This window comes from Rhinichthys klamathensis, unplaced genomic scaffold, assembly GCF_029890125.1.
Source record: "Rhinichthys klamathensis goyatoka isolate OS25496 unplaced genomic scaffold, OSU_Roscu_1.1 h1tg000176l_1, whole genome shotgun sequence".
Lineage (NCBI taxonomy): Eukaryota > Metazoa > Chordata > Actinopteri > Cypriniformes > Leuciscidae > Rhinichthys > Rhinichthys klamathensis.
Genome location: NW_026606705.1, coordinates 607248 through 630000, shown reverse-complemented (window position 1 = coordinate 630000; position 22753 = coordinate 607248). Strand labels below are relative to the sequence as shown.

Below are 22753 nucleotides of genomic sequence, written 5' to 3'. Positions count from 1 at the left end.
TGACTTACGCCACTGGCTGGTGCGGTGGACGTAAGTCTGAAGAGCATGGGCTGGACACAGTCTGTGAGATCTCTCCTGCTCCGGCGTGGTGAACGGCGGAGGGCAGAAGGCCTCAAGAGTGACCGGATGTACAGCCGAGAAAGGTACCTTAGGCAGGTAATCAGGATGAGGATGCAAAATCACTTTCACCATTCCTGGGGCGAAGTCTAAGCAGGATGGCGATATTGACAGAGCCTGCATGCCCCCGATTTTTTTTTTAGAGAGGTTATAGCAATTAGAAAAAAAAAACATCTTTAAGGTCAGAAGTTTGACCTCTGTCGTCTGGCCCCGCGAATTAAGCAAGGGAGCAGAGGATGTCTCCCGAGTGGCACCGCGTCAACCAAGGCCAACCCAAGCCGAAAGAGCGGCCACATAAACCTTGAGAGTGGGGGGCATGTGCCTGTTGATAACTTTTCCTGCAGGAAATCCAGAACTGAAGCAATCTGGCAGTTTACCGGATCTGCATTATGTACAACACACCACCTTTCAAAGACATCCCATTTGTTGGCATAACTCTTTCTAGTGGAGGAAGCCCTAGGACTTAGAATGGTCTCAATAACGTCAGGCGAAAGCCCAGTGTCCCTCAGTTTGTACCCATCAGGGGCCAAACATGAAGGTTCCACAGGTCGGGCCTGGGATGGAATATCGTGCCCTCCGCCTGGTACAGAAGGTCCCTCCTCTTCGGAATCGCCCAAGGCGAGCCGTCGAGGAGAGATTATCTCAGAAAACCATACTCTGTTCGGCCAATGCGGCACTATCATTAAGAAGCAAGACCCTTGCTGGCAAACTCTGGCTAGAACTCCCGGGAGCAGAGCCACTGGAAGAAACGCATACAGGCGCATTTTGGGCCTTATGTGCGCCATATCATCCAGACCCAGGGGGCCTGGGTGAATCAGAGAGAAGTAGAGGGGACATTGCGCTGTCTGCTGGGAGGCGAAGAGGTCCACTTCCGCTTTGTAAAATCTGGTCCAGATCTGTTTTACTACATTTGGGTGGAGTTTCCATTCACCCGTGTGTAATTTCTGTCTGGACAGTAAATCTGCTCCCACATTCAGATGCCCTGGAATGTACACTGCCCTGAGTGACAGGAACTTCTCCTGGGCCCAGAGAAAATCTGCCTCGCTATTCTTTTCAGATTGCGTGAATGCAGACCTCCCTGATGATTATGTAAGAGACTGCCGCTGTGTAGTCCCTCTGCACTAGGACAGCCTCTCAACTGAGGGAGAAAGTATTTCGCGGCCAGAAATACATATTCCATCAACCTGAGACAATTGATTTGCCAGTCAAGATGATGCCTCCCCAGATCCCCTGGGCTGGACGACCAGGGGATCTCCCTGTCGGGCTACCCAGCCCGACAGGGAGGCGTCTGTCGTTAGCATTCTGCGACGGCAAGACGCACCAAGAGTGGGACCCAAGGTGAGGAACCGGGGTCTGAACCACGTAGAAAGGGAACGAAGCCACAGCGCGTAACCCTTACCATAAACATGGATTTTAGAAAGTACACGAAGCGTCCAGCGCGTGACTTACCATAAACATGGATTTTTAGAAAGGACACGAAGGACTCAGTGCGTGCTCTTGCCTTTATTTGCCCTTGGGGATTGTATAGTGATTTTGAGCCACAACTGAAGTGGTCTCATGTGTAGAAGGCCCAGAGGGATCCCTGTGGACGCAGCTGCCATGATACTTACGTAGGCAAGGCAAGGCAAGGCAAGGCAAGGCAAGTTTATTTATATAGCACATTTCATACACAATGGTAATTCAAGGTGCTTTACATAGAAAAATCAAAAGAAATAGGAATAATTAAAACAGTTAAGAATAAAGAGATTAAAATAATCAAAAGAAATAAGAATAATTAAAACAGTTTAGAATAAAAAATCAAATAAAATACAGTACAAACAGTCGGACACAGTGGCACAGTGCTCATTCAGTAAATGCATAGCTAAACAGATGTGTTTTGAGTCTGGATTTGAATGTGACTACTGTAGGAGCACATCTGATCTCCTCTGGAAGCTGGTTCCAGCTGCGGCTGGCATAATAGCTAAAAGCAGACTCTCCTTGCTTAGAGTGAACCCTTTGGTATTTCTAGCTGATGTGATCCTAATGATCTGAGTGATCTATTGGGTTTATATTCAGTGAGCATATCTGCAATATATTTAGGTCCTAGGCCATTAAATGATTTATATACCAGTAATAATACTTTAAAATCAATCCTAAATGTAACTGGGAGCCAGTGTAAAGACCTGAGGACTGGTGTGATGTGTTCATATTTTCTGGTTCTGCTCAGGATCCTGGCAGCAGCGTTCTGTATGAGCTGCAACTGTCTTATGGTCTTTTTAGGAAGGCCAGTGAGGAGTCCATTACAGTAATCCACCCTGCTGGTGATGAAAGCATGCACAAGTTTCTCTAAGTCTTGACTGGAAACAAAGCATCTAATTCTTGCAATATTTTTCAGATGATAGTATGCTGATTTAGTTATTGATTTGACATGACTACTGAAACTAAGGTCTGACTCTAGAGACACACCAAGATTCCTGACTTGATTTTTAGTTGTTAGACCCCTAGCGTCAAGGTATGCATTCACCTTGAGAACTTCATCTTTGTTTCCAAACGAAATGACTTCAGTTTTGTCTTTGTTTAACTGAAGAAAGTTTTGGCACATCCAACTGTTTACTTCATCAATGCATTGGCACAGGGAGTCAATGGGACTGTAATCGTTAGGCGATAGGGCTAAGTAGAGCTGTGTGTCGTCTGCATAGCTGTGGTAAGAGATTCGGTTCTTTCTCATTATTTGGCTCATTGGGAGCATATACAGGTTGAACAGGAGTGGTGCAAGAATTGAGCCTTGAGGGACTCCGCATGTCATGGATGTCCACTCAGACTTATGGTCTCCTATACTCACATAATAACCTCTCCCTTCTAAGTATGACCTGAACCATTTTAGGACTATCCCAGAAAGCCCCACCCAGTTTTCCAGCCTGTCAAGAAGTATGTCGTGATCGACAGTGTCAAATGCAGCACTGAGGTCGAGTAGTACCAGCACTGATAATTTCCCTGTATCAGTATTTAAGCGAATATCATTTATTATCTTTATGAGCGCTGTCTCTGTGCTGTGATGCGATCGGAAACCAGATTGAAAATTGTCAAAGTATCCATTCGAGATTAAGAATTTGTTCAGCTGATTGAAGACAACTTTTTCAATGATCTTGCCTATGAAAGGAAGATTTGAGATCGGTCTATAGTTGCTTAATATGGTCTTATCCAGATTGCTCTTTTTCAGGAGGGGCTTGACAACTGCAGTTTTCAGGGAGTTTGGAAAATTCCCAGAGAGAAGTGAGGCATTTACCACTTCTAGGAGATCTGCTTCTAAACAGTTTAACACACTTTTGAAGAAAGATGTGGGAAGTGCGTCAAGGGCGCAGGTTGATGTTTTAAGGTGCTGTACGGTTTCTTCTAAAATTTTGCCATCAATTTCTTCAAAATCAGACATAGTAGCTACTTTCTGCGGTTGTGGTCTGATCTGTCTGACCCCAGTGCGGCTCAATGATGTGCTGATCACCTTTCTGATATTATTGATTTTCTCAGAGAAGAAAGAAGCAAACTCACTGCACTTGCTGTCTGAAAGCAATTCATTGGGAATCTGGCTTGGGGGGTTTGTCAGTCTCTCTACAGTAGCAAAAAGAGTGCGTGTGTTGTTTAAGTTGCTGTTTATAATATTTGAGAAGAAAGTCTGTCTAGCTTTGCCTAGTTCCATATTAAAAGCATGGATGGTGTCTTTGTAGATGTTATAATGGACTACAAGTTTTGTCTTCCGCCACATGCGCTCTGTTTTTCTGCATTGTCTTTTCATATTTTGCACAGCTGTTGAGTTTCTCCAAGGTGCTTTTTGTCTACCACTCTTCCTGACTTTCACAGGAGCAATATCATCAATTACACTTTTAACTTTTGAGTTAAAACAATCAAGGAGAAAATCAACAGAGTCAGCAGATATGCTTGGTGTTGAAGATATAGCCTTCATAAATGGTACACTAGTGTTCTCATTTATGCATCTCTTCTTGACAGACAGATCTAGCTTCAATGGCAGGAGAGATCAATATATCAAAGAAAATACAGAAATGATCAGACAGTGCTACATCCTTAATAACAATCGATGAAATGTTTAGACCCTTACTGATAAGTAAATCTAGAGTGTGTCCACGAGTGTGTGTCGGTCCGTGTACATGCTGAATCAGGTCAAAAGTTTTTAAAACAGTTTTGATTTCTTTTGCCATATTTGTATCATTATCTATGTGAATGTTAAAATCTCCAGCAATAGCAAAACAGTCAAACTCTGAGGAAATTGTTGATAACAGTTCTGTAAAGTCCTCAGCAAAGGCTGGAGAGTATTTTGGAGGCCTGTAAATAATGATAAGTAAAATGCGTGGGGCACCTTTTAAAACAATACCGAGATATTCAAAAGACGGGTAGTTACCAAATGATGTTTGCTTACATTGATAGACATCCTTAAAAAGAGCAGCTACTCCTCCACCTCTCCTTACAGCTCTGCAGACACTCATAAAAGTAAAGTTAGGAGGGGCTGTTTCATTGAGGACTGTTGCACTGCAGCTGTCTTCTAGCCAGGTTTCATTTAGAAGCATAAAATCCAGGTTGTATGTGGTTATTAAGTCATTGACTAGAAGTGATTTATTTTTAAGTGAGCGGATGTTTAAAAGTGCTAACTTAACAGTCTTACTTTTTGTCCCCACAGCAGTCTTAGTTTGGCGTGTAATAGGCACCAGATTAGATGGGTTTGCTGTACAGCTTTTGAAGGCCTTAGACCTTCTATCATGTAATCGAACAGCAATAGAGAAAGATACAGGCACACTGGGTTCCCGCTTGTTATGTAAACATTTAAGAAAGTTACTGTTGTCATAGCGGAGACCCGACACATATCACTGAGAGCTGGTATCAGTTGTTTTTGGTTGACCTCGGGCCGATGGAGGAGGGTGTGGGCCCTGGCGCTGTGGCAGAGGCCGAAGAGCTCTCACAGGAGGATTACTTACGTAACTTACGTAATGTCCTGACCTAGCCAGATGTTGCTTTAGGGTGTTTAAAAATGGTCTTGACACAAGCGGGGGACAGTTGTGCCCCCAATGGTGGCAGAGTCCCATTTAACCCCCAAGCACGTTACCCTCTGGGGAGGAGAGTGAACGCTTTCCTTGGCGTTGCAACTCAGCCCCATATAGAGAAGATGAGCGGGAATCGATCTAAATGTCGAAGCGCAAGCTCTTGAGACTGGGCCAGTATGAGCCAATCGTCTATGTAACATGGCTAGGTCGAATGGAAGGACCCGGAATTGGTAAGCTTCGCCCCCCAAAGCAAACATCAGGAACTTCCAGTGTTGTGGCAATATTTCAATATGAAAATATGCATCCTTTAAGATCGACCGTGAAGATCCAAACATGAGGTTGAATTTACAACACAATCTTCTTGATAGTTACCATCTTGAACTTGACCATTCTAACGGAACGGTTCAAGCCTTCAAAGATCTTAAAACAGACGCAGTCCCCCATTTTTGTGAGAGCAGATGCGCCTATTTCTGTTTCATGGTAGTGGGAAACACACCGTTAAAACAAGGAGTGCAACATTCCTTTTACTGTCTTTAGGACACAAAAAGAGAGACCCGGCAGTAGCTTTTCACGCTGCCAAAGTCTCTTTAATACTTCCTGTTAGGGGAATGTTAAATGTTCTTTGTCCTGGGCGATAACAGGAAACAAAAGAACATTCAACATTTCCCTGGAAACCGCTGCCCCCCCCCCCCGAAACACCAGAGGTGGCAAGGATGTTACAGTGGTTTTGAAAGGGCTGCTGAGCGCAACGAGCCGGTCTCCAGTCTTTACGAGGGGGAACGCAACTCGCCAAACTTTGAGCCCCCCTTTTTTTATAAATCAGATATGCGTGATATGCCTGCAACACTGCCCATTGTGTGCAGAGCAGCACCAGTCTGAACTCCACCAGCGAGGAAGTTACTACACGACTTGGTGGGGAGTACTGACTTCTAAAATGACGATGAGCCCCAGAGAAGAGATAGCCCATGAGTGTCTCTTCGGACTGGCGCATCATCGTGAACCACATGCCCCTGCACCCACAATAGTCTAATAGATTGACGTCGAGGGCACAAAGATGCACGAAAAATAAGGTTTTCCCCATGCACGAGTTAACGTCATGGAGATCCTCAAGGAGGGCAGTTTAGCTGTAATCTGGCCACACCACGAGTCACCACCTCGAGTAACCTCTCACACGCTTTATCATAATGAGAGAAGTGCTCAAAAGGCGGTACTCTCAAAGTCCATACTTTTATATATGGCTTTTTCAATATTTAATTCCTCAGAATTAAATGTTACCAAAGAACAACCAGACAATATATTAATACAAGCATTTGATATATTGCATTGAATATCTGATTTCTCATATTATGGTTCCCTGTCTTGTCTATTAGTTATCCCAGGTGTTTCTGATTTCCCACGCCCCCTTGTTTAGCTCGTTTGTCCCTGATTATTTAAGCCCTGTGTTTCAGTCTTGTCTTGGTGAGTTCTTGTTTAATGTTCAACGTTGATTGTTCCTGAGTCCCGAGTCCTGTTTCCGAGCTAGTTTGTATAGTGAGTATTTAGTTTCTATCTGTTAAATAAAGCGTGTGCTGCACTTGGATCAAGCCTCATCTCTACTTCAAACGCACCACGTTACAACAGTCTGAATGACAGGCTGTTTAATTTTTTTCTCATAAGATCAGGCTAGTATGCCTGTAACACAGCCATGGTGTACAGCGCAGTACTAGCCTGACCCGCTGAAAATGCATATGCATGTGATAATGCGATCCCAGGGGAGAGAAAGCCCGCGAGCGTCTCTCCGATCTGAGGCAGCATCATATAATCGCGTGCCTTTGCACCCGCGATAGTCGAATTGGTCGACATCGAGGGCACAAAGACATGTCATGTGTGCATATATATATATATATATATATATATATATATTGAGTGTTTCATGGGACTCTTTTTGTGATCAGTGTAGTCTGGCCACTGTACGAACGATCGCCCCGAGCAGTTCTCCTTTTATCATCACAGGAGGAACGTTCGGAGGCGACAAACTCACGTAATTCAGTGTCCTCTGCCCGAGCCGAAGAAGCGCCGACTCGCACGCTTCGGTAATCAGGCAAAAGGACATCGCGATCTGGAGAGAGAGCGAGCGAAAAGGACGCACCCGTCTCTCGTGCTTCAGCCAGATCGACACGCAAGCCCCACAATCGCATTGCGGGTGCTACCCCTTTGAAATAAGCAAAGCAAACGCGAAGCACTTTAACTGTGAATATTCCACTGTGCTCGTGATCACCATGCTCAAACGCAAGGGCAGCATGCTCCCCAAACAAACAAAGCAGTAAGTGTGTATCCAGTTCTGACATAGGGAGAGAACATAGACACAGCGCTTACTCTGTTGACTCATTACTCTTCGCACACTGTTAGTGATAAACTAAATAACTCCTAACAAAGATCTGTAGTAGATAGAGAGGAGATAAATGCTTGCACACCAACACAGAAAGGTCTCTGAAGACAAAAAGACCTGACGATGCACCTGTGGCTCATCTATTTATAGCCTCGTGTCGCGGGTGCGCGCTGATGACGTCACTGACCGAGGCTATATTACCTCCGGGTCGATTCTATCAACGTGTTTACACACTATATTCACAGCAGGTCACGATTAAAGACGTTCCCAATGCGCTAAGCAGCGCAGCATCGATTGTAGCTTTTGAAAGGGAACAAAACACAAAAAGTCAACTCAGGGAAATTGTCAAATCCTTAGAATCCAACCACTTCTGGAAACATTGGAACACAATAAACAAAAATTACCATCAAGAACTAGCTATCCAGAATGGAGATGTTTGGATAAACCACTTCTCCAACCTCTTTAGTAATATAAACAAAAATCAGGAACAAAATGCCCTGTATGATATACTAAGGGTTTTAGAATTAACCATCAAAGCCTTCCAGAACCCCTTAGACTCACACTAGCCGAAACTATTAGACAAAATACAAACCCTGAAATAACAAAAAGCCTGTGGTGTCGAAACACACAGAATTCCTCCCTCAGAGTCGTGGAGTGAGACAGGGCTGCAGCTTAAGTCCCACGCTATTCAATATCTACATAAATGAGCTAGCGAGGGCTCTGGATCAGTCTGCAGCACCTGGCCTTACTCTACTGGACACTGAAGTCAAATGCCTTCTGTTTGCTGCCGAAAAGACCCAGAAATTCTTATTTCTATTCTATTATCTCTATTCTAATGTCTCTGCTCTATTAATGTTAAATCCACAGAGATGAATCAATCTCACCGGAGTCCAGCTGTGTGTCCATGAAGAGTGACCAGTCTATAACAGAGCCAATAGCATTTAAAGGAAGACACACATCAACTGATCTGAGGTACAACATTTCTGTCTAGAAAGACATACCAAAAATCTGTATGTATATGTATTTAATTCATGTTGTAATCTGTTATTTTCCAAAGCACATGTAAATCAGATCTGCTGAAGAAGTTTCAGTGTCTGTATGAAGGAACAGCAAAGCGGAGAAACCCAACACTCCTGAATGAGATCTACACAGAGCTCTTCATCACAGAGAGTGAAAGTGGAGAGATCAATAATGAGCATGAGGTGAGACAGATTGAGACACAATCCAGGAGAGCAGCAACAGAGAACACACCAATCAAATGCAGTGACATCTTTAGACCTTTACCTGGACAAGACAAACCCATCAGAACTGTGCTGACAAAGGGAGTCGCTGGCATTGGAAAAACAGTCTCTGTGCAGAAGTTCATTGTGGACTGGGCTGAAGAGAAAGAGAATCAGGACGTCCAGCTCATATTTCCACTCGCTTTCAGAGAGCTCAACTTGATGAAGGACAAAACACTCAGTCTTTCAGATCTTCTTCATGTCTTTTTCCCTGAAACAACAGAAATGGAAATATACAGTGATGAATATAAAGTGTTGTTCATCTTTGATGGTCTGGATGAGTGTCGTCTGTCTCTGAACTTTAAGAGCGAAGTGAAACTGTGTAATATATCTGAATCAGCCTCAGTGGACGAGCTGCTGATGAACCTTATTGTGGGGAATCTGCTTCCCTCGTCTCTCATCTGGATCACCTCCAGACCAGCAGCAGCGGATCTCGTCCCCTCTGAGTGTGTCCATCGAGTGACAGAGGTTCGAGGCTTCAATGAGCCACAGAAGGAGGAATACTTCAGGAAGAGAATCAGTGATCAGAGTCTGGCCAATACAATCATCACACACCTGAAGTCCTCGAGGAGCCTCCACATCATGTGCCACATCCCAGTGTTCTGCTGGATCTCATCTGCTGTTCTAGAGAAGATGTTGAGTGAAGGAGAGAGAGAAGAGATTCCCAAGACTCTCACTCAAATGTACACACACTTCCTGATCATTCAGACCAACATCAAACATGAGAAGGACTATGAGAAGAAAGTGAAAGATGGAGACATGATTCTCAAACTGGGGAAACTGGCTTTCCAGCAGCTTGTGAAAGGCAACCTGATCTTCTATGAGGAAGACCTGAGAGAGTGTGGCATTGATGTGACAGAAGCATCAGTGTACTCAGGATTGTGCACTCAGATCTTCAGAGAGGACTTGGGCTTGTATCAGGGGAAAGTCTTCTGCTTTGTTCATCTGAGCATCCAGGAACATCTAGCAGCTCTATATGCACACATTTACTTTACAACTGAGAACAGAAATGTGCTTGACAAAACCAAACACATTGTATTTTCTAAAACCTTAATCAAGATGAAATATCATTCATTATCTGAGCTGCATCAGAGGGCTGTGGATGAGGCTTTCAAGAGTAAGAATGGACATCTGGACCTTTTCCTGCGTTTCCTTCTGGGTCTCTCATTGGAGTCTAATCAGACTCTCTTACGAGAACTACTGACACAGACTGGAAGCTGCTCCTACAACAAAGAGGAAACAGTTCAGTACATCAAACAGAAGATCAGGAAGACTCGCTCTCCAGAGAGATCCATCAATCTGTTCCACTGTCTGAATGAACTGGGTGATGGTTCACTGATGCAGGAGATCCAACATTATCTGAAATCTGTAAAAATAGGAGAAACCAAACTCTCCTCTTCACAGTGGTCAGCTCTGGTTTATGTGTTGCTGACATCAGAGCAAAAGATGGATGTGTTTAATCTAAATCAGTTTATTGGAGAACAAAATAGAGCAGATGAAGTTCTTCAGAAGCTGCTGCCTGTGGTTAAAGAATCCAGATCAGTTCAGTAAGTTACTCTGACAACAATCATTACACTGATAAAACCAGATAATATTTACGATTTTAGCATGTGCTTCCGTACCAAAGCAATACTGTAAAATGAGAAATTCATATATATCTTAGGTAACCCTTTACAATAACAGTACATGAATAATCATGTACTAATACCTGAATTAAAGCCATATTGACACATTACTTAACAATGAGTTAATAGTCATGTGCCTCAACAAGTAAAGTTATAACATAATGGTACATTTGCAAATCATTAGCTAATGATTAATTAAAGCAGACAATTCAAAGTTGAATTACATGACTTTAACCCATTGTGGTAATTAGCACATTAATTTCCAATATTAGTTAATAAAATATGTTATTAAAGAATTAAAACATCAAGACACATTTAATTAATAACAATTCATATATTACTTAATCTATGAATCATTTAGAATCTTTATTAGTACTGATGCAGTAATCATTAATTAATGGTTTAGTTCTTCATAAGTCATACATTAACACATTATTATCTGTGCATAAGTTAAGCATGAATTAATGCATATTAGTGCACTTGTATTGTAGTGTTTCCGATGAAACTGTGATCAGTACAGTTCACTCTCCATCCAGACACAGCCATGATGAAAGTGTACCTCGATTCTCTGACTTCTTGAAAAGCCACACAACATCACTTAACTGGGCTGAATACTAGTTGTACTAGTACATGTATATTTGATTAGTAAATTTATGATAAATCATGAACTGAATTTGGTAAGTAGTTACCAGTGAATTAATTATGATGTCCCCCCTCAAGTAAACTCATGACACAATGATCATTTACTAAAATATGAATAAACATATACACTGTGCAATCCATATTCCTTTAAACCCCTTGGTAAAAATAAAATAAAAATTGGATAATTATTTGTCGATCCTTTATTTTCATTTTTATAATTGGCCATATATGGACTTAAAGAAAGTAGGGATGTAAAGATTCACTCGCAACCGGTTGAAAATCGATAAAAATGTGTGACGATTCAAGTCGGTTGAAATGTTAAACGAATCGCGTTACACGTTTTAAACAGCAGGGCGCGTTTACTGTATAGCCTACTGTGAAGTTGTGAACCTCGCTTTACAGGCACAATAGCAGCGAGCACACACTGGCGCGAAGCTAGCGAGTGTTTTCACTTCATTCATGGAACTTGATCTTGTGTGAGCACTCAACTTCCATAGGACTGAACTGAAAACGTTCGGCAGTGTGTGCCATAGACTGGTGTGCACGCGCCGTCAAACAGTAGACATGGACGGCAAGCGTAGATGTTGACGTTGACTCATTCAAATCGGAGGTGTGGCGGCATTTTGACTGTCCGCGTAGACTAATAATAATCACCACCGTGAGAAGCACAGTCACCTCCGTTTTCATGTAAAAGTCATTAATAAGACAAGTGCGAGAGCCACGGAGATCACAAGGTGCATCAGTGTTTCCGTGGCAACCAGGTGTTGTATTTATTTTACTATCTCTTCGCCTGTCAATGTCGTAATATCCGCGTTATCCCTGGTTTCCGCTCGTACTGCCATAGTAACCATGGCGACAGACGTGGACAACTGCGTTACGTCTAGCGGCACGCTCACGCTGTTGTGGTTTCGTTCAAACATTATGGACCATGGTAAGCAGACCTTGGGACAAAAGGAGAACTAAAACAAGGAACAATATCAGCGTGGCGTTTTCGAGATGCAGAGAGCTAGCGTCCGTGACAAACTTCAACTTGACAGAGACGACGCTCTTGCATGTACTTTATAAGACAGATGAACAAATGTACATAAAACTAATCAATGTTACATAGCTCAACATGATGAAATGTTAGAATATGATCAGTAAAGGCGCGGCATCGTTCGGCTCGGCTCGCTTTAGCTCGGTTTGCTTTTCCCCTGCAGTTAGTACCGCTTCAAAGTGGGTGGGATTATAGACTGATCGTAATAGTTTCATTCCGTGTTGCCCCATCCAGGATCCGCTCCTCTGCAACCAACGAGAGGAACGTCTGCACTTCGTGCACTGATCACGATTCAGCCATTTTTTCTTTATTTTCTTCAAGCAAGTAGTTTAAAAACATTTGCTACAGCGGTGGCTGTTACTGGCTATTTAAATCTAGTGGGTTTGGTGTCTCGTGTCGCAAATACAATGACTCTGGTAGTGACGATTCTGTCTGACAATCAGTGATCTGCAGTGTTTTCACGTCACATTTTAGTATCGGTACGGTACGCTTGGAACCTCAACAGAGGTGGTACCATTTAAAGCGAGCCGTACCATACCATGCAGTGGAAAAGCGTAACAAAGTGAGCTGTACTGAGCCATATGTTATTCTAATGTTGATCTAGCTCACTGCTAGTCTCATACAGACAAACAAACTCATAGAATAACATTATAACTTTCAACACACAAATGCAGTTTAGTGTGACACAGCACTGCTGTTATCTCACAAGTTTAATTTGTCTAATAAACAGACCTGCGCGAGTAGTAATTTAGCACTTGCGGGTACATTAGTTCGGTAGAATGAAATGTCCTTATTCCTTTATATATATTTGCGGGATTCGTGTGTCGCACTGATATCTGTCTCTCGTTAGCAATCGCGCCCTGCTTCATACCAGTCATGTTAAAAACATAAATGTATTCACTCATCCATAAACATTATTAGATCCTGCATGACGACAAGTTCCATAATTCCGCTTATGTGATCAACCCACACCTTTGTTATTGTAAGAGGTTAAATTTCGACCCGCAAAAAATGACATATTTTAGCTTTAAAGGATTAGTTCACCTCAAAATGAAAATGTCCTGATAATTTACTCACCCCAATGCCATCCAAGATGTTCATGTCTTTCTTTCTTCAGTGGAAAATAATTTTTTTTTTTTGAGGAAAACATTTCAGGATTTTTCTCCACACAATGGACTTCAATTGCTACCAACATGTTGAAGTCCAAATCAATGCAGTTTCAAAGGGCTTTGAAGTGCTTCAAAGGGCTGTGCACGTTCCCAGCTGAGGAATAGGGGCTTATCTAGCGAAACCATCAGTCATTTTCTAAAAAAAAATGTTTTAATACTTTTTATAACCACAATTGTTCGTCTTGTGCTGTCTCGCGCCAGGCATTATGTCATCACGTTGGAAACGTCACAAAAGATAATTTAATAATAAATTAAAACAAAGATATCGGATGATTTTGAAGTTGGAGGAGAAAATGAGATGGAATTTTTCGACCCTTCCCTGCCTTTTTGAACCGGAATACACAGACAAATAACTTCGATGACGTGACGCTTGACGTTTCCAACGTGATGACGTAATGCCTGGCGCGTCGCAGACTAGCACAAGACGAACAATTGTGGATAAAAAGTATATAAATGTTTCCTTTTTTTAGAAAATGAACGATCGTTTCGCTAGCCCTTTGAAGCACTTCAAAGCCTTTTGAAACTGCATTGATTTGGACTTCAACATGTTGGTTGCGCTTGAAGTCCATTGTGTCGAGAAAAATCCTGAAATGTTTTCCTCAAACTTACTTTATTTTCCACTGAAGAAAGAAAGACATGAACATCTTGGATGGCATTGGGGTGAGTAAATTATCAGGAAATTTTCATTTTTCAGGTGAACTAATCCTTTAAGGATAGCTCTTCATTGGTTCATGATTAGTTCATGTCTTCGCTAATCATGAGTTCATGTTGAAGTAACTAGTAATTCAGGTATTATTACATGATTATTCATGGACTGTTATTGTAAAGTGTTACCTATATCTTATTTATATCAGTCCTGAACTGAGCGACTGAAGAGTGTCATTGTTCTCTACAGGTTGAGTAACTGTGGTGTTACAGATGAAGGTTGTGCTGCTCTGACTTCAGCTCTGAGATCAAACCCCTCACACCTGAGAGAACTGAGTCTGTCATTGAATAAAGTAGGAGATTCTGGAATCAAGCAGCTTTCTGATCTACTGCAGGATCATCGCTGTAAACTGGAGATACTGCGGTAAGATTTTATCTCAACTCTCAACGTTGTCTGTTTTTCTTCTATGGTGAATAATGAATGATATGCAAAAATAATATATTTAAAATAATATACAAAAAATGTTTACCATCAAGTAACTGAAAAGGATGTATAATCTTCATTAGATTATTTCCAAGCTTCTGGGGTAATTTTACTTTTGATAGTGTTTTATGGTGCGTATTTGTAGAGACCTTTAACCTTTTTTGATTATTCTCAGGTTAGGTAAAGTACGTCAAATCTGTCCTAAAGCATAAGCATCTGAATTTTCATACTCACAATCTATAGGTCAGAAGTCTTCGTGGTCTTTTCAGTTAAGTTTTTTAGAACTCATAGACTTTTGGCAGGCGTGCTTCTTAGTTTCAATTAAATATAGATTTATTAATTACAGGTTAACTAGTTTACAAAAAGGCATACTTATAACAGGACAATTGCATATTTTCCACAACAATAGTTATAAGCATGATTGGATGATGTGAAGAGGTGACAACTGCTTTTATATACAAATCTTTTGAGGCGAAAGGAGAAATTCATATATATCTTTTCATTTATATCAGTGTTTGCTGAACTGAGAGACTGAAGAGATTCTCTGTTCTCTACAGGTTGTATAATTGTGGTGTTACAGATGAAGGTTGTGCTGCTCTGACTTCAGCTCTGAGATCAAACCCCTCACACCTGAGAAAACTGGATCTTTCATGGAATAAAGTAGGAGATTCTGGAGTCAAGGAGCTTTCTTATCTACTGCAGGATCCTCACTGCAAACTGGAGATACTGTGGTAAGATTGAATAAAATGTCCAAACATAGTCCTCTATTTTAATGGTAAGTAATGATTGCCTTAATCTACTGTGAAATTACTAATAGTAATGTTGTTTTTAATTTCCTTAGATTCTTTTCAATGTGTCTGACATCATTTTACAATATTAATGATATATTTAACATGACTGGATGATGTAAAGATATACAGATATGTTGATGATTTTTGGGTACTTTCATAGAAACATGAATATTCGGTTACACTTTATTTTAAGGTGTCATTGTTACAGTTTAATTATATATTTAAGAACTGAGTAATATTAAGTAACTACATGTACTTACTATAGGGTATGGGTAGGATTATGATTTGGTTGATGGTTAGTTGCATGTAATTATGCATAATTTACTGTTAATACTATGGTAAGTTCATGTAACATATGTAACAAGGACACTGTTAAATAAAGTGTTATTGGATATTCTTGCAATTTTTATCAAATGGAAACTAAGCCGCTCAAGCAGTTTGTAGAAGCGGGTCTGAACCTTAGACTGGACCTGTTAATAGTGATTGTGAAGTTCTTCTTATCTGAGCTGTAGATCCTGAACTGAGAGACTGAAGAGTGTCATTGTTCTCTACAGGTTGAGTGATTGTGGTGTTACAGATGAAGGTTGTGCTGCTCTGACTTCAGCTCTGAGATCAAACCCCTCACACCTGAGAGATCTGAGTCTGTCTGAGAACAAAGTAGGAGATTCTGGAGTCAAGCAGCTTTCTGATCTACTGCAGGATCCTCACTTTAAACTGGATATACTGAGGTAAGATTATATAAAATGTTCCAACATAGTCCTCTTTTTTAATGGTAAATAATGATTGCCATAAAAAAATAAAAAATAAAAAATAGTGTGAAATTACTAATGGTTGCTTTTATTTTCATTAGATTCTTTCCAATGTGTCTGCCATCATTTTACAATATTAATGATAGATTAAACATGACTAGATGATGTAAAGATGTGACTGCTTGTTTATATACAGATTCATATGTTGATGATTTTTGGGTACTTGCCTAAAAAAATGAATATTTGGTTCCCTTTCAGTCGCTCACGTTCGACGTAATGTCGACATGACGACGTAACTGGGATCACTTCAGGGAGCTCTATCATCTTCGAGTGTCTACAGAACGAGCCAATGACAGTTGGTGTGCGTGAATTGCGTTACGAGCCCCCCGCCCCGCAGCGCGGCTATAAACAGGAAGCGGGCGCACTCACACATTGTCTTTCACTTCGGAGCCGAGAGATTATTCGACTTCAAGAGCAAGAGCTGCAAGAGACTCTTCTCTTGGAATTGAGAGAAAAGAAGACTCTGTTTCCCGTGTTGGTGTGATGGCGTGATAAGCGGTGGCCGCGATCATTACACTCTGTGTGTGTGTGTGTGTGTGTGTGTGTCGGTTTCGGTGGGCGCATGTTTCCTGAGTGTGTATACACTACATCGTGGCTATCCCTGGGTGCCTCAGCGCGGAAAGAGTTTATTTTCTCTTTTTTAATTTTTTCTAACTAAAAGAGCAACACAAGCGTGACCCTGCATCCTTTTCAGGATGTCATTCCGCTTGTGTGTTTCTGGATGCGGTCGTTCCCTGGCGCCAGCAGATGACCACAATACTTACCTCTCGTGTTTGGGCATTCAGCACGCTGAGACAGCTTTTGTGAATAGCTCATGTTCCCATTGCGGGAATATGACTATGGCAGCGCTATGATCGAGACTTGCTTACCTCACGGGAGGTGCAGTCCCCTCGCCTATGCCCCGATCTAGCGTCTATTCGGGACCTCAGAATAGACCTACTTCTGTGCATGACCAGGGTGATCTGAGGATTACCATGAGGGCTTCCCCACCGAGGCAATCTCCGCAGGCCCCACACGTCTCACAAGCGCTGCCCTCGTTGGAGCCTCCAAAGGAGCGAGCTGGTCCTTCGCTTGGACGACCAGCTGTGTCCTTTGGAGCTCCGCCTGACGACCAGATGTCAAACGCAGCATCGGAGGGGGAGCTTCAGTCCCTTGGAGATGAGGATTCGGCTGCGTTACCCCCTACAGGGAGTGTAGCGTTGCCCGAGTCTGATCCAGAATGGGCGGCTATGCTTTCCTGGGCCGCCGAGAAGGTCGGGCTTGTGTGGAACCCTCGACCACGTCCCGAACCTTCCCGGCTGAACGATTGGTTTCTCAGCGCGAGAGCTTTGCCCAGCAGTTCTCTGCCGCCCCAGAAGCAGACAGAGGGCATCCGGCACATACAGCCCCGGCAGACTGCTGCTGCTCCCACCCGTCCGCCGGCTGCAGACCCTCCGCCTGCTCGTTGCCGAGGTCGGCCTCCTGCTGCGTTCTCCGCTCCCACGAAGCCTCAGCAGCAGCCATCTTCTAGGCCTCAGCGTGGAGCAAGCCGCTGGAAGTCGACCACGCCCGTCCAGGCCGTTGCCAAACCAGGAGGCAAGTGGAGGTGCAAATATCCCTGAGACGGGCGACCCAGAGGTGGATCAAGTTGCTCTTCAGAAGATGGTAAACGCACCGCTCCTTCCCCTGGTGGAGGGCCGGGTGGAAAATCTTTTGTTTCCTTTTCTTTTTGTTCCAGTTGTACCCACAATTTCAATAAAAGAGCAATTTCTGAAACCTCTGGGTCCCAAGAGGGCGCGCTTGGCGGTCGACAACGCTATGCCTTGTCACTCTCAAGCCCCTCTTTCATCGCCAACGAGCAGCAGTGGCTGTGTCCCGGACGCATTGACGCCTCCACACACTCACTCTGCCCTCCGACGGAAGCAGGTACGTGTTGCACCACACACTCAGACCCCACGCCGGGCTGCTATGCCGTCAGAGTCGGGTCCCTGCGTTCCGCTGCGCTGCCCCACCCCGGGTACGTCTGTGGTGCTGTTGGTCCCGCTTGCACGTTGTCTGGGAGCCTGGCTAGCGCTTCCCAGCCCGTCTCGTTGGCTCATCCATACTATCAGACTCGGCTATGCGATGCAGTTGGCACCCGTGTCCAGACCTCTGGAAACTCCATGTCTGGTCCCTGGACGGGATGCGGATGTTCTAGGTGACCTACCCCAAGCGGTAGTTGACACCATCACTTCTGCTAGAGCCCCCTCTACGAAGCGCCTCTATAATGGGTTGGAGGGAAGGCTGTCTCCCTCCACCCTTACTGTGCGTTCACACCGGACGCGAACAGTGCGTCAAATTCACGTCTACCACATCTAGTTTGACGCTTGACCACTTTGTGTTAATTCGCGCGTCAAGAGTGAAACTGACACTTCAAACTTTTGTTTTTACGTGTCAGTTTCACTCTTGACGCGCAAATTAACACAAAGTCAGATGCGAAATACGGAGGCGGACATCTTTTTTAGATGTTTGTCGAGCATTAGCATTAGCATTAATCGAGAGAGTCACTGCTCGTATTTGCTCTGGAGAGCAGAAACAGCTGCGTACGGGACATCATCGCTGTACTCGGATCCACCAGACCCTCCGGAGTGTTTCAGAAGATTCACCATTTGCTCTAGGAGCTAGGTTTGGTGGACCTAACGGTGAGGACGCTGACGAGGACAGCGTAGGCCGTGTAAAGCCTCGGCCTCGAGTGGTCGCTGCCTGACGAGTCCGTGCTCTACAGCCCGGCACGAGGTTCAGCCTCGCCCGCACCCACCTAATCTGTCATTTAGTTTTGTTTTGATAATAAATGGAGCCAGCCTCCAAAAGTGAAACCTGTCCTGTGATTTTTTTTATTCGTTACACTAAGTGTTTGTTGTGTTTACATTAAAATAATAATGTTTCATCTGATATAGAATAGATATGGAATAAATAGCATTCAATACAAAATGAGTACTATCTCTCATATATTAAAATCGAGTTTTTATGTGAAAGATTTGCTTTGTTGTGCATCATACCAGGCATTTTAGTCATATTACAAAATAATGTATTGAGGCCAAACATAAAAGAACATTATAAACTGTCACTTCACTACCTGACAGCAGCAAGCAGGCTCCTGATTGGTTAACGCGGCTCTAATTGACGCAGAAGTTCCGATTTTTCAACTCGGGCGGCAGACGCGAATTCGCTTCAAACGCGTGAATGCACAAATAGCACTAACTAAATCATTCGCGCTTAACGCGCCAGACGCTCAATTCGCGCCATTCGCGCGAACTTGACGCACAAATGAGGCGTATTCGCGCCTACCGTGCCGTGCTCTATGCCTCATTCGCGCCGCATAATTTTTTTCCGCGCATTACGCGTCTTTGCATTGACTTAACATTGAAATCACTCCCGCCTGACGCGCTATTCACGTCCGGTGTGAACGCACCTTTAAAGTGTATGTTGCCGCCATTGCCGCACATCACAATGCAGTTGAAGGTGGGAAAAGTCGCTGGGAAAGCACGACCTGATCGCCAGGTTCCTGAGGGGGGCGAGGAGACTAAATCCTCCTCGCCCGCTCTCTATACCCTCTTGGGATTTGTCTCTGGTCCTTTCGACACTTCAGAGACCACCCTTTGAGCCTTTGCAGTCAGCTGAGTTAAAAATTCTGTCCTGTAAAACAGTACTCCTGGTTGCATTGGCCTCCATCAAGAGGGTAGGGGATCTGCATGTATTTTCGGTCGACGCATCATGCCTAGAATTCGTCCCGGCTAACTCTCACGTTGAAGAGATGCAGGAGAAAATCCTAGGGCTTTTAGTTTGTTCAAAAGGACATCATACTGAACCGTATCAAAGGCCTTTTGAAGGTCTATTAACACCATGCCACAAAAATTCCCCTTTTCTACCTCTTTCCTAATAAAGTCTGTAAGATAAAGCAGACAGGTATCAGTGGAATGGGCTTTTCTAAAGCTTGATTGAAAGGATACGTGCCCAAGGTTCCCACCACTTCCTTCAGGGACCAGGTGGTGAACCTGCAAGCGCTGCTTTCAGAGGAAACAGACCCAGCCCTGGCTTTTCTCTGTCATGTTCGTGCTCTGCGCCTATACGTGGACAGAACGCAAAGCCTCAGGACCTCAGATCAGCTCTTCGTCTGTTACGGAGGCCAGCAAAAGGGGAAGGCTGTCTCCAAGCAGAGGATGGCCCACTGGATAGGGGACTTAGTGTATTCTCCACATGTTACCTACCTTTGGGCAGGATGTGGCTTCGCAGTGTCCCTCTCCCCCGAGTTCCTCTGTGTGGGTTATAACGGAACAGCAGTTGAACTCCCTCTACGCAGGTCTTCCGCCCCAGCCAGTTGGGGGTCTGAGAGTCTTGCGTTGGGTGCTGGATGTGGCAGCAACCGTGGCGTTTTCCAAGGGATCCCAATTACGTCATCACGTCGACGTTACGTTGAACGTGCGCGACTAAAAAGGAAACGTCTCGGTTACTAATGTAACCCTCGTTCCCTGAAGGAGGGAACGGGAGACGTAACGTCCCGTTGTTGACCATTGCTGTAATGACCGTCACAATCTCGGCTCCTCAGCGAAAAACAATGTGTGCGTGCGCCCGCTTCCTGTTTATAGTGATTCACGCACGCCAACTGTCATTGGCTCATTCTGTATACCCTCGAAGATGATAGTGTCTAGTTCCTCCTTCAGGGAACTAGGATTACATTAGTAACCGAGACGTTTTATTAATTTGGTTTTATTAATTTGGTTTTATTAATTGAACCTTAGACTGGACCTGTTAATGGTGCCATGGATTAAGTGTCTGATTGTGAAGTTCTGCTTATCTGAGCTGTAGATCCTGAACTGAGAGACTGAAGAGTGTCATTGTTCTCTACAGGTTGTGGGATTGTAGTGTTACAGATGAAGGTTGTGCTGCTCTGACTTCAGCTCTGAGATCAAACCTCTCACACCTGAGAGAACTGAGTCTGTCTGGAAATAAACTAAGAGACTCAGATGTGAAGCCGCTCTCTGATCTGAGGAAGGATCCACATTATAAACTGGAGACGCTTCTGTGAGTAGTGATGATTAAAACTGTTCATATTTTAATTGAAACTTAGTTTTGTTTCTTCTTAGTTTACTTTCCTTGTGATGGTGAATTACATAGTATAAACATGTTTAATAAGAGTTTGATTCATTTATTTTTTATAATAGTTCATAGCAACAATTAAATATCTTCAAGTTTCTTTTTATTTCAAACAATTCAATATTTTGCTTTTATCGTTGTCAATGTCAATTGCAATAAAAGATAATGCTGAATATTTATCACTAGTTTCTTTATCATAAATAAAACTGACCCAGAAAGAGGACAGTCATACAGGGTTATAGATACGATTTAAAGGGTTAGTTCACCCAAAAATGAAAATTCTGTCAGTAATTACTCTCCCTCATGTTGTTCCAACCCCGTAAGACCTTTGTTCATCTTCGGAACACGAATTAAGATATTTTTGATGAAATCTGAGAGCTGGATCACTCCTCCATACTAGTCCATAGGCTTCTTCAGGGATTGAACTTGCCGGCCTCGAAAAGTTATTAAAGTCATCGTTAAAATAGTCCAAGTGACTACAGTGCCTCAATCTTAAGTTTATCAAGCGACGAGAATACTTTTTGAGCGCAAAAACAAACAAAAATAACAACTTTATTTCAACTATTCATTTCCTTCTCTTTGGGCCTCTAGTCAGTTAACGTAGTGTGATTCCGTAGAGCTACGTCACACGTAGGCTCACTATTGGGCGACGCTAGTCATGTGCGTGATGCGTGTGACGTACAACAACAGAAGCTTACGCTATTACACTAGTGAACTGACTCGAGGCCCACAGAGAAGGAAATGAATAGTTGAAATAGTCGTTATTTTTGTTTTTTTCGCGCACAAAAAGTATTCTCGTCGCTTGATAAACTTAAGATTGAGCCACTGTAGTCACTTGGACTATTTTAACGATGTCTTTAATAACTTTTCGAGGCCGGCAACTTCAATCCCTGAAGAAGCCTATGGACTAGTATGGAGGAGTGATCCAGCTCTCAGATTTCATCAAAAATATCTTAATTCGTGTTCCGAAGATGAACGAAGGTCTTACGGGGTTGGAACAACATGAGGGTGAGGGTGAGCAATTACTGACAGAATTTTCATTTTTGGGTGAACTAACCCTTTAACAATCATGTATCTCACTATTATATTATAATCTCTCACTTAATCATCTAAGTAGTTTCTTTTAGTTGTTCTAAAGTTGATAATGCAACAATGTCGCACGCATTTGACTGTCTGTGTTTTACTTACAGGTTCTAGATGTTAGTCTGACCTTCTCTGGATCAGCTGATGGTGAATACAGATCCACTACAGACACAATCACAGTCAACAGAATCAACAGACACAAACCCACAGTGATCATCACACACACACATGTGTTTGTGTAACTTTACAGAATGAACCAATCCTTCATCAAAAGTCAAACAAGGAAACCTTCAACCAGATGAAACTGGATAAATATAAATTTTTTGAATATTCAGATCCAATCCAATCTTAAAAAAATGGTGGTGGGTGAGACAGGTGTGCTTGCAGCTCTCTTACTGTTTGCTTTATTATCAAGCATTTGTGTAAATCCAACTGATAGCATTGAAGTTAATCTAAATAGGAAAAATATTTCCTCCCAATGCCAAGGAGTTGAAATAAGTATAAGTTCAAAAACAACGGGCATAGGTTACAAACATTTCGGCTTTAGAAGGGGTGTAATTCATAC

At 43.0% G+C, this 22753-nt stretch overlaps 1 protein-coding gene across 2 annotated transcripts in view; it reads left to right on the top strand.

Moving 5' to 3' along the window:
• Positions 1–22386, top strand: part of LOC130092370 (NACHT, LRR and PYD domains-containing protein 12-like) — a 29021-nt gene extending 6635 nt beyond the window's left edge. Inside the window, exons 5-11 of one of the 2 annotated variants that reach the window (XM_056260212.1) lie at positions 8380–8484; positions 8570–10339; positions 14160–14333; positions 14951–15124; positions 15739–15912; positions 20860–21033; positions 22296–22386. In XM_056260212.1, coding sequence (XP_056116187.1) covers positions 8380–8484; positions 8570–10339; positions 14160–14333; positions 14951–15124; positions 15739–15912; positions 20860–21033; positions 22296–22302 — 2578 coding nt within the window. In that variant the 3' untranslated portion in view covers positions 22303–22386. The remainder of the gene's footprint in view (positions 1–8379; positions 8485–8569; positions 10340–14159; positions 14334–14950; positions 15125–15738; positions 15913–20859; positions 21034–22295) is intronic. The other variant, XM_056260213.1, reaches the window with a different exon arrangement.
• Positions 22387–22753: the final 367 nt, after the last annotated feature.